This window comes from Herpailurus yagouaroundi, unplaced genomic scaffold, assembly GCF_014898765.1.
Source record: "Herpailurus yagouaroundi ecotype Mexico unplaced genomic scaffold, PumYag 215, whole genome shotgun sequence".
Taxonomy (NCBI): domain Eukaryota; kingdom Metazoa; phylum Chordata; class Mammalia; order Carnivora; family Felidae; genus Herpailurus; species Herpailurus yagouaroundi.
In genome coordinates this window covers 5,455,849-5,468,407 of record NW_024412446.1, presented here as the reverse complement: position 1 = coordinate 5,468,407, position 12,559 = coordinate 5,455,849, and the positions used below count along the sequence as shown (strand labels likewise).

At 37.2% G+C, this 12,559-nt stretch overlaps 1 protein-coding gene across 1 annotated transcript in view; it reads left to right on the top strand.

Moving 5' to 3' along the window:
• Positions 1 to 12,559, top strand: part of NF1 (neurofibromin 1) — a 258,016-nt gene that overhangs the window by 74,471 nt on the left and 170,986 nt on the right. The window contains exons 5-7 of the mRNA XM_040455091.1: positions 5,468 to 5,549; positions 5,801 to 5,876; positions 6,579 to 6,736. Coding sequence (XP_040311025.1) covers positions 5,468 to 5,549; positions 5,801 to 5,876; positions 6,579 to 6,736 — 316 coding nt within the window. The remainder of the gene's footprint in view (positions 1 to 5,467; positions 5,550 to 5,800; positions 5,877 to 6,578; positions 6,737 to 12,559) is intronic.

Sequence of the window (12,559 nt, the reverse complement as noted above, 5' to 3'; positions counted from 1 at the left end):
TCCTCCCTCTCCCTCCTCCCTTCTCCCTCTCCCTTCTCCCTCTCCCTCCTCCCTCTCCCTTCTCCCTCTCCCTCCCCCACTTGTGTGTGTGCATGTGCATTCTTTCTCTCAAAAGAAATGAACAAACTTTATTAAAAAAATTTTTTTTAAAAAGAAATCTAGATCTGGTTGTCCAGGAGTAGGTATTTGTTTAAAACCTCAGGTTTCATAGAGATGTTTAATCTGTAATCATTAATTTAAATGGTTCTCCATATTCAAATAAGAGAAACTAATTGTGTGAATAAATGACTCTTTTTATTGTGGTAAGTCATCCCCATTGGAATACAGCCCCCTCGTGAACATAAATTTAGTGTTTAACTGATAAATGTGTAAACTATAAAAAAAAAAAAACAACCGATGTTAAATAGGCCAGCAAAAGATGGCTCTAGGTGACAATGGTGAAAGGACTGGAAACTTCCTGTAATATGAATAGTAAAATTAGTAATGTGGTTTTTTTTTTTTGTTCTGTTTTTTTAGTGTTTATTTTTGAGAGAGAGAGAGAGAGAGTGCGAGCAGGGGAGGGGCAGAGAGAGATGGAGACACAGAATCCAAAACAGGCTACAGGCTACAGGCTCTGAGCTGTCAGCACGGAGCCTGACATGGGGCTCGAACCCATGAACCTTGAGATCATGACCAGAACCGAAGTCAGACACTTACTTAACTGACTGAGCCACCCAGGCGCCCCTAGTAATGTGTTTTAAATTCACTCCAACAGCATTTGTTGAGAAATTGTGTGCAAGAAACCATGCTAAGTGCTAGGTTTACAAAGATTAATAAAACATCTGTCTGTATGGAGCTCATGACCTGGTTTATGAGGGAAATACATTATCAAAGTATTTGCAAAGTAATGTGCCAAACACAAATAGGGTGAGCATAACATGAGGGAAGAGGTATGTGTTTGGGGGTGGGAGCTGTTAAGAGGAAAAGCGCAAGATAGGGAGGTGTAAGAGTAGGCCAGATCGTATTAATAACGGCATGGTGATGTTTATTCCATGTTCAGCACGGGCCACATATCATCCTATGCAGTTTAATGCCTTTTGTCCTCAATGCTTACGGTGACCCTATGAAGCAGATAGTATTATCATCCCCTATGTAGATGAGGAAATTGAGGCTTAAGTAACATTTCCAAGGTCAGACAGCTAGTGAGTGGCAGGGTTAGATTCATTTCACATCTGCTCATTTCTAGAGCCACGTGTTACACCATTGTGCTTATGGTTTATGTGACTTTATTTTAATGGCCATGGGAAATGATGGAAAAAAAAGGTTTAAGGTGGGATCAAGCTTTTATTTTAGATATACCACTTTGCTTGAAATTTGCAGGATGCCTTGGTAGAAGGTGGTATGAGCTTTTGGGACTTGGTCGTATGAGTGAGGAAGAAATGTGAGTGAGAAATGAAGGTAATGCAGGTCTGGATGGAATGGGATAGGGTGGGGATCAATTTGATAATGGTATTTGGGAAGTAGAGTACACAAAATACATAAAATACATCACCTGGCATTTGGTGATTAATTTAGATACATGGGGTTAAAGAGAAGTATCCCCAAGTATTACAGAACAAGCTGATAAAAGCAAGAAAGGAGAGGAGAGGTTGATGGCAGCATGGAAGGTAGCCAGGAAAATGACAAATTTAGATTGACGTTTATTGACTTTGAGGTGTGGGTAGGCTGTCCAGTCAGAAACTTGTAGAACTAGAGTAATAAGACATATACAGGGGCACCTGGGTGGCTCAGTCGGTGAAGCGGCCGACTTCGGCTCAAGTCATGATCTCACAGTTTGTGAGTTCGAGCCCCGTGTCGGGTTCTTTGCTGACTATTCATAGCCTGGAGCCTGCTTCAGATTCTGTGTCGCCTTCTCTCTCTGCCCCTCCCCCATTTGTACTTTGACTCTCTCTGTCTCTCTCTCTCTCTCAAAATAAGTAAATATAAAAAAAAAATTTAAAAAAAGATATATACATTGGAATTGAGAATAGACTACTGTGTACAACACATTCAAGCTGTCGTAAAGGTAAGGTTAACGAACTTGGAAGGCAGAAAGGCTCAAGAGTACTGTGAAGTCTACTGCCATCATCTGGAAATCAGAGGAGAGCAAGAGCAAAGAAAGTTGGAGGGATGCATTTTAAAACTGACTTAGAGAGTAAGTCACTCATTCGCAAGTCCAGAAAAATACGACCTTTAAATTATATACACAGTTTTATTACTTGAAGACTCATCTCTATCTTAGAAATATACTTATGTAAATATGGTAAGTACCTGTGTCCCTTCATTAAAAGTCCATAAGGGGCAACAAAAACAAAAATAAACAAGAGAGACTACACCGGATTAAAAGCTTCTGTACAGCAAAGGAAACAGCAACAAAATGAAAAGGCAACCTACTGAATGGGAGAAAAATATTTGCAAATTGTATACTGGGGAAAGTTAATATACAAAATATGTAAAGAACTCATTCAACTCAATAACAAAAAAATGTAATTAAAAAGTGGGCCAAGGACCTGAATAGATGTTTTTGTAAAGAAGACGTATAGGTGGCTAACAGGTACATGAAAGGATGTTCAGCATCACTAATATCAGGAAAATGCAGATCAAAACCATGCTGAGATATCTCCTCACGTCTCTTAGAATGGCTTTTATCAGAACAACAAGAAATAGTAAGTGTTGGTGAGGATGTGAAGAGGAAATCTTGTACACTGTGGGTGGGAAGGGAAGTCAGTGCAGCTGCTATGCAAAACAGTATGGAGGTGCCTCAGAAAGTTCAAGGTAGAACTACAATATGATCCAGCAATTCTGCTTCTGGTTATTTATCCAAAGAAAATGAAAACATTGACTTGAGGACATATATGCACCCCATGTTCATTGCACTATTATCTTATACTAGGGAAGATAGATACAGAAACAACTTAAGTATCCATTGACTGATGAATTGATGAAGAAGATATATATATATATGTATATATTTAAAATGTACATATGTTTATATATTTATATAAAATATTGTATATATAAATATGTAAAATATAAAATATACTTTTATATTTATATATAAAATATAAAAATGTTTACATATGTTACACATATAATATATAAGGTGGAATATATATATTATATATATTGAAATTGAATGTTATTCAGCCATAAAAAAGAAGGAAATCTTACCATTTGTGACAACACGAATGGACCCTAAGGGAATTATGCTAAGAGAAAGACAAATACCGTACAGTCTCATTATATGTGGAATCTTTAAAAAAAAAAAAACCAAAAACAACCAAATTCATAGATACAGAGAACAGATTAAGATTGGTGGCTGCCAGAAGTGGGGGAAAGGGTGAGGGTGACGGGCAAAATGATTTAAGGTGGTCAAAAAGTACAAACTTCCAGTTATAAAATAAAAAGTCATGGGGATGTAATGTACAGCACGGTGACTGTAGTTAATTGCGTATTTGAAGGTTGCTAAGAGAGTAGATCTTAAAAGTTCTCATCGCAAGAAAAAAGTTGTGTAACTATGTATGGTGAGGGATGTTAACTAGACTTGTGACCATTTTACAGTATATACAAATACTGAATCATTATGTTGTATACCTAAAACTAGTATAATGTTGTTTGTCAATTATACGTCAATTAAAACAAAGTCCATAGGCGGAGTTCTCTGCCAAGGGACTGTTACCAGTAAAATAGTTTATAGAAGCCTCATCTTTTCCCTGTATAAATCTTTTTGTAGATGTGGACAATATATTGATGGAAGAGAAAGTATCTAAGATAGTCATATGGAGAAATGTTTAGTCTTTTTTTAAAAATGCAGTCTACTATTTTGAACAATCACTTGAGCAAAATAAAAACAAATATGTTAAATGATGAAAAGGATGTGCAAGTGACAGGTTGGCAGTATTTATCAAGAGTCTTAAAAAATATTCATCTCCTCAACCAGGCAGTTCTACTTCTAGATCTGATCCTAAAAAAAAAAAAAAAAAAATTAATATGGAAAAGATTTGGACATAAAGTGTTTATTGGGGTGCCTGGGTGGCTCAGTCGGTTCGGTGCCTGACTTGGTTTCAGCTCAGGTCTATCCTGGGGTCGTGGACTTGGGCCCCTGTGACGGGCTCCTTGCTGGGTGTGGAGCCTGCTTAGGATTCTCTTTCTCCCTCTGCCCCTCTACCCTGCTCGTGCTCTCTCTCTCTCTCTCAAATTAAAAAAAAAAAAAGTGTTATTAGTGTTATTTATAATAGTGAGATATTGGAAATATCTTTTTTTTATTTTTAATTTTTTTTCTTTTTTGAAAGAGAGCGTGTGTGCAAGTGGGGAAGGAGCAGGGGGGAGAGAGAGAATCCCAAGTAGTCTCCACGCTCAGCATGAGGCCTAACGCGGGCTCAATCCCATGACCCTGGGGTCATGACCAAGCCTCGAGTCAGACACTTAACCGACTGAGCTACCCAGGTGCCCCAGTATTGGAAATACCTTAAACATATAATTGGAAAACGTTTAAATAACTTTAACCATCGACTTAAATATCCTGAAAGACAGACTATGGCTTTGAAACCCAATTCAATAATTTATTAGATCTGTAACCTCAGAAACACAATTTGCTCATCTGTAATATCTGAAAACGTTAAGATTTTGGAAGAATTAAGTGTATTAGATTGAAAATACCTGGCACGTTGTAACTGCTAAGTAATAGTTACTATCATACTTAGATTGTCAAATATATGCATGAGGAATTATTAACGATACGGGAAAAATTTGGGATACTATGTGAAATGAAGAAAACAGGTTTGATTTAGCTTTTAGTGTTACATATGCACTCAAAAATGGATGGAAGAAAGTTTACCAGACTGTTAACTGTGATTCTGAATGGTAGAAGCATGGATGATATTTTAAATTCCCCTTAGATTGTTGTGTAGTTTTTGAATTTTCTACAGTGACACGTGTTTTATACTTAATCAGTTATTGAAAACAAAAGAAAAAAGCAATCTTTGAAATTCAGGGCATATTTGCTTTTCATGGAATTTTGTCTTCAGTGGACATAGCCAGTGACGTTTTTGGTTTATATTAATTGTCTTTATCTTCACATTGCTTACAAATAATACTGGAACATGGGGCACCTGGGTGTCTCAGTTGGTTAAGCGCCCGACTTCAGCTCAGGTCATGATCTCACAGTTTGTGGGCTTGAGCCCCACATCAGGCTCACTGCTGTCAGCACAGAGCTGGTTTCTGATCCTCTGTCCTCCCTCACCTCCCTCCATACCTCCCCCTCATGTGCATGTGCGCTCTCTCTCTCTCTCTCTCTCTCTCAGAAATAAATGAATACTAAAAACAAATAATACTGGCACAAAAGTTTGTATGTAAAAGGAGTGTTGGGTGTTTTGTTTTTGCTTTTCTTTACTAGTAGCTCTGAATTGTATTTGTGTTAACTGATTAATTTTAGAGTTAATTAAAAAAAATTTTTTTTTCCAGAAACAGCATTTAAATTTAAAGCCCTAAAGAAGGTTGCACAGTTAGCAGTTATAAATAGCCTGGAAAAAGTAAGTTATGACCTCCTTGACATTAAAGTTTTGTTAAATTTTGGTTATAAATGTTGCTGTCTTTACTATTTTGAGTCAAAAGTCATGACTTCAGTGGTAGTTTCACGTTAATATTTAGGAGGAATGCATTGCAGTATTCTTATGAAGGAAATTAGAGTTTGTAATATAATTGAGGTTGTAGGACATTTTATTTACTGTACCATGAAAATATCCCCGCTTTCATATAAAAACGTATGTTTTGTTATTTGTAGGCATTTTGGAACTGGGTAGAAAATTATCCAGATGAATTTACAAAGCTGTACCAGATTCCACAGACTGATATGGCTGGTAAGGATAAGAGTGACTTACTCATGTTTTAAACTCTTACTTACGAGGTAAAAACCTACCACTTTCAAGGTCATTTTTGTTAAGGTGCTTTTACATCTTGTCCCCTGATATCAAATAGGAAATAGTATTTTTCTCTTATATTTCAAAATGACCTTCAATCCTTTTCCTTTCCTTTGAGCAAATAGTAAAAGAAGTTTGGAATGAAGCCCTAATCTCTAATTAGAGTTGTGGATAGAATATTTGATGGCTCTTCTTTATAGAGAAAGCCCTTTTTTGTGCGCTGAGGCTTTATTTTGTATTTAGCGAGATGTGTATAAAGTGGTAACATCCTTCCCTAGAATTCTTGAGACACAGCTGTGAGGCAGAGAATACAGACTCCTGGAGAGCTTTGATGATTCCTTTTGGGAAGCTATGCAGTCTTTGTTTCTTGCGTACATCGCACTTTGCGTAAGGCCCTGCGTGTTGAGACTAAACACGTTTGGCCATTTGACCTTTCCTAGGGTGGATCAAGATAGCTCTTTTAATACAGACAATGTAATATTTCTTGTCTCCTTCCCTGAATGAATTTAATTGTTTACGTGAACTTCCAAGTTTATCTTTTAAAAATGTGGCATTTGGGTTTTTGGTTAGTGCTGGCTTTTAATTTAATGCCAGAGATTTTCTTCTCATCTAGTAATATCATTGAATTGTATTTCCCCATAGAGTGTGCAGAAAAACTGTTTGACTTGGTGGATGGTTTTGCCGAAAGCACCAAACGTAAAGCAGCGGTTTGGCCACTGCAAATCATTCTCCTTATCTTGTGTCCAGAAATCATTCAAGATATCTCCAAGGATGTGGTTGATGAAAACAACATGAATAAGGTGAGCAGGGCAAAATCATTTCTATTATGTCCAGATGTCAACTAGCTTATTTTAACTAAGGTGTATGTATCGCTTTGGGCTTAGCATTCTGTAACCACCGCGTTTCAGGGGACTGTTTCTAATTATGATCATTTTAGGTCTCTTTGTTCGCTGGCCTTGACAGAGACATACTCATACCTAAATTTATTTGGAGGGAAAATAAATGATACCACTCAATTAAAAATTTAAAACAGTTCTTTAGTGGGGTGCCTGGGTGGCTAAGTTGGTTAAACTTCTGACTGTAGCTCAGGTCATGATCTCACAGTCTGTGAGTTGGAGCCTAGCATCAGGCTCTGTGCTGACAGCTCCCTGTCTCTCTGCCTCTCACCCGCTCCCTTTCTCTCTCTCTCTCTCTCTGACCCTTACCCGCTCACACTTTGTCTCTCTCTCTCTCTTTCTCAAAAGTAAATAAACATGAAAAAAATAAAAAAATAAAATAAAACAGTTCTTTAGTTCCATTTTTTTACCAGAGAAGACTGATACTTCTGTCAGTGTTAAACATAGTTTTTCTAATAATCATCGCACGGGTTGCCCTGTTAGAGTTCATCGGTTTTGTGTTGTGTTATTTGCATGTACTTAGGTGTGTACTTACTTGGTGCTAATGAAATTGTCTAATAATTCATTTTAGATATTTTCAAACAGTTTTCATAGCATTTTACGAGGAAGGTAGGATGCCGCATATGCCATCTATAGTGAAATTGGTACTATAAGAACTGCTAATTTTAAGGGGCTCTTATAATTTTTAAAAAATAGAGCAGGGTGTTAATCTTATTTGCTTTTGTAATACATTTTTTGTTTTTTGCCACTTTGGGAGAAATACTCTTAGCTGAGTAAACATAAACTGGGCTCCCACATGACTTGCCTGTGCATGTAGATGTTCAGAATCAGTAGGGAACTTATGCATTAGGTGGCTAAACAAACGAACTTCAGTAATCCTTTAGTCTTTGATGCTATGGTACTCCACTTAGGTCTGTGTCCTCAGTTTTCCATTGGGAGGACACCATTTTTCATGCTAGGTTGTTTTGGAGCATGTCCGAAGAGTAGTTTTGGGGGATTTCTGTTTATTGGGAAAATAGAGGTAAAAAGCTACTATAAATTCAGTACTACTTTTAAGTGAATTTATATTTGAATAATCGCAGCTACATCTTTGCAGATGTTTGCTTTATTTGTGTATCTTACATGACTTTCTCATTTTCTATTGAATCGTTTGTTCTTTATTGATTTGTAAGGTGTCTTTTTATTTTGAGAGAGAGAGAGAGAGAGAGAGAGGGCTCAGATGAGCGAGGGTCAGTGAGAGAGAGAGAGAGAGAAAGCGGGGCTCACCAGAAAGCAGGGCTCGTGTTCACCTGAAGCAGGGCTCGATCTCACCTGATGTGGGACTCGAACTCACAAACCATGAGATCATGACCTGAGCCAAAGTCAGATACTTAATGACTGAGCCACCCAGGCACCCTGTAAGTTGTGTGTTGTCTGTACACTTTTACTTAATTTCTCTTTTTAGACTTTGTTTATGGTTTTTTGTTTGTTTCATTTGGTTTTTGCTTTAGGTATTTAAAATTTGTCTGTAGTCATCTCTGTCTTTTTGTCTCTTAGCTTTTTTGGTCAGACTGCTCCTACCCAAGATTTTACTTATTCATTTTATTGAGATAAAATTCACATACCATAAATATACTCTTTTAAAGCCTACAATTCAGTAGTTTTTAGCATATACAAAAAGTTGTGCAACCATCACCACTAATACCAGAACATTTCTATCATCCCAGAAAGAAGCCTTATACCTGTTAGCAATCACTTCTTATTCCTCTCTCACCCTAGCTTCTGGCGACCACAAGTCTGCTGTCACTATGAGATTTGCCTATTCTGGACATTTCATACAAATGGAATCATGTAATATGTGGCTTTTGTATCTGGAACATCTGAGATTTTTGAAATTGGCTTTTATATATTTCTTAGTACGTTTCTAGGTTAAAAAGTTTAGATTTTTAAAATCTTTCTGGATTAAAAGAAATGTATTATTTATTTATTTTTTTAATGTATTCTCTTTCCTGGGCATGTTAGTTATGAGCTAACCAGTGTTAATGGTTGGTTGATACGTATCCTTCCATTCATATCTACTTGCTCATAAAAACATTCAAATGAAAATACACGTACATGCATAGACTGGTGATTATATTTTAAAATGAAATCACACACACACACACACACACACACACACACACACATACACACACACACATATATATATTTTTTTCCTTTAAGTACTCTCTACAGCCAGTGTGGGGCTTGAACTCATGACCCTGAGACCAAGAGTCACATGCTCCACTGCCTGAGCCAGTCAGGAGCCCCAAAATGAAATCATTTTATACACATTCTGCAGCTTGCTTTATTTACCTTAGAGTGTATCTTGGCTCTTCCTCAAAATAGTTGATAGAGATCTAACACATTCCTTTAAGTGTTGGATAATATTCTGTTACACTGATGAGCCTCATTTACTCAACCATTTGACGGTGAATGGATGGATTCTTAGATTTTTTTCAGGTTTTTGACTTTACATTTAATCCTTAAGTAAGTATCTTTGTTCATGTATTTTTGTTAACTGATGCTTTTAGTTCTGTAGACTAGAATTCCAAAACTGGGATTTTGTGTCAAGGACATTTGAATTAAAAAAAATTTTTTTTTTAATGTTTTATTTATTTTTGAGACAGAGAGAGCGTGAACAGGGGAGGGTCAGAGAGAGAGGGAGACACAGAATCTGAAGCAGGCTCCAGGCTCTGAGCTGTCAGCACAGAGCCCGACGCGGGGCTCGAACCCACGGACCGTGAGATCATGACCTGAGCCGAAGTCGGATGCTTAACCGACTGAGCCACCCTGGTGCCCCTTGAATTTAAAATTTTTAATAGTTATTTTTAGATTTACATTTCCCAATATTAATACCATGTCACATTTTCACCAATATGAATTAGAATGCCTGTTTTTCTGCATCCTCACCAGGACTACATGTTTTTCAGTCTTTAATGAGGTAAAAAAGAGCATCTCATTTTATTCATTGCATTAGTGAGGTTCAGGATCATTTCTGTTTCTAGGTCATTTGCATGTTTTCTTTTGCATGTCTGTAGTTTCCCCCCCCCCCCCCCTTTTTTTTTTACTAGTCTCTTATTAATTTATGAGACTGTCTATTAGTCTCTTACTGAATGATACCACATTTGATTTAGAAGAATGTTTTATTGTTCTAAATTGTTAGTTTTTTTGGAGATTTTAAAAATTTAATTGTGGTTAGAAAATGGTGGTATGTATTTGTTTTAAAAGTGTCCTGTGGTCATCAGAGTAGAATGTGTATCATTTTTTAGGGTACAGAATTTAATGTAAATGTTTAAAACTGCACTTAACAACTGATCTGTAGTTCTCGAGAACTGCTGTAGGGGCTTGAAAGTCCCCTGTGAATATGCTGGGGGAAATGCTTAGTTTAGCTGTCTGAGCTCCCCTAGCCCTCAAGTAGCAGTATGCTCTGTTAGCGTGGCAGAACTCCTCCTAATCGTTGGTGATCACGCCTAGGTCTTTATTATAAAGCAAGCAAAGAATAAACAACAAATAGAACCCTTGGCAGACTGGATTGGGCTTTTATTTACACATTGTTGACTGCAAACTATATGCAGAGTGGTTCTGTTTTTCAGTTTACAATTTTTGTTATTACTATTTTATTGTTTTTTTACTGTATTAGGGAAGGTAGTATAATGGCTCGCCACAATAGAACTTTATTATACTTATGAAGCACTGAGCTGCTGATCTGAATAGCTCTGTGGGACGGCCCTCCTTTTTGTGGTTTCTTAGGACCTTGCACAGCAAAGACTGCCATCTTTAAAACATAGCTTCTGTGGAAGTTGCTTCTATTCTGCTAGCCAGAAGGGAAAACATGGGAAATCATCCTGAGGATTTTGATGGGCCAGGCCTGGAAACATCACACTTTCATTCACATTCCATTGGGTAGAACTCAGTCACATGGCCATATTTAACTGCAAGAGAGCCTGAGAAATACATTTATATCCCCAGGAACCAAGGAATGAAGGAATTAGGGAAGACAGAGGGAGTCAAGGATGGCTTAGACTGCTGTCTCCCTAGAATTCCCAGTTATTTCTTTATGGGTGAAGAGCTAGATTTAAAGAGTACCTGTCCACTAGGAGAATACTGTGGCTATATGTGCTGCGAGAAGGAGTGTGGAACCTTAGTTGAGCTTGAAATAAGAATAGAACTTAGAAAAGAGAAAGAGATACAGAGTTGTTCAGGCCAGGGTGATCAAGAAAATGGATTGTGTACAAATGTTAAATAAAGATATGTTCAGAAAAGTTGCTTAGCCTTGAAGATGGAAGATTCATGCAGGCAGTGATAAGAAATGAGGATGAAAGGCAGATGTGAATAGTCTGGAAGATACTGTGAGCCAGTTTGGGTTTAAACTTTATTCTTTAGGCAATGAGGAAAAGTCCAAAGTTTAGGGTTAAAGGTGAGATATGCAAAGTAGTGTTTTTGGCTGATAAAAGGAAAGTCCAAAGTGGGAGCTAGGTCAAAATAAATAGGAGTTTAGCTTTTAAAAATTTTATTTATATTCTGGTAAAATAACCCAAAATTTATCCTTTTAACTGTCTTTCAGTGTGCAATTCAATGGCATCAAGTACACTCATAGTGTTTTGTAATCATCACCATTATCTATTCGTGAACTTTTTATGGTCCTCTTAGATTCTGTATGTTAAACAATAACTCCTCATCCCCTCCTCCTCATTAGTCCCTGGTAACCTCTATTCTACTTTTGGTCTCTTGGAATTGCCTATTCTAGGTACCTCATATAAGTGGAATCATACAATATTTGTCCTTTTATGTCTGACCTATGTCATTTAACATAATGTTTTGTGGCATTATCAGAATTTCATTACTTATTATGGCTGAGTAAATATTCGTGTGTGTGTGTATGTATGTATACCACATTTTGCTTATATCCTAGAAATTTCTTGTGTGCAGTGGTATTTCATTGTGATTTTGATTTGCATTTTCTTAAGTTTTTAAAAAAAGTTATGTAAGTAATCTCTACACTCAATGTGGGCCTTGAACTCCTGACCCCAAGATTAATAGTTGGATGCTCTTCTGACTGAAGCAGCCAGGCCCCCTGATTTTCATCTTTCTAATGGACTAACCATGTTGAGCATCTTTTCATAAGCTTATTGGCCATTTGTATTTCTTTGGAGAAGGTGTCTATTAAAGTTCTTTGCCCATTTTTAAATTGAACTGTTTATTTTTTGTTGTTGAGCTGTTGGAGTTGTTTACATGTTGTAATCCCATATCAGATGTATGATTTGCACATGTTTTCTCCCATTCAGGTCATGATCTGTGGTTTATGAGTTTGAGCCCTGCATCGGGCTCTGCACTGACAGCACAGAGCCTACTTGGGATTCGGTCTTTCCCTCTCTCTGGCCCTTCCCTGCTTGCACACTCTCTCTCTCTTTCTCATAATAAATAAATAAACTTAAAAAAAAGCAAACAAACAGTAGTGTTCTCACTTTTAATTCTGGGTTTTGGTAATTTAGGTCTTCAGTCTTTTTTCTTAATCAGTCTAGATAAAGGTCTCTCAAATTTCTTGAACCATTCAAAGAACCAACATTAAAAAAAAAAAAAAAAGATTATTTAGAGAGGGGGAGAGAGAGAGAGTGAGCAGGGGAGGGGCAGAGAGAGAGGAGAGAGAGAATTCCATGCGGGGCTTGAACTCACAAACCATGAGATCATGACCTGAGCTGAAATCAG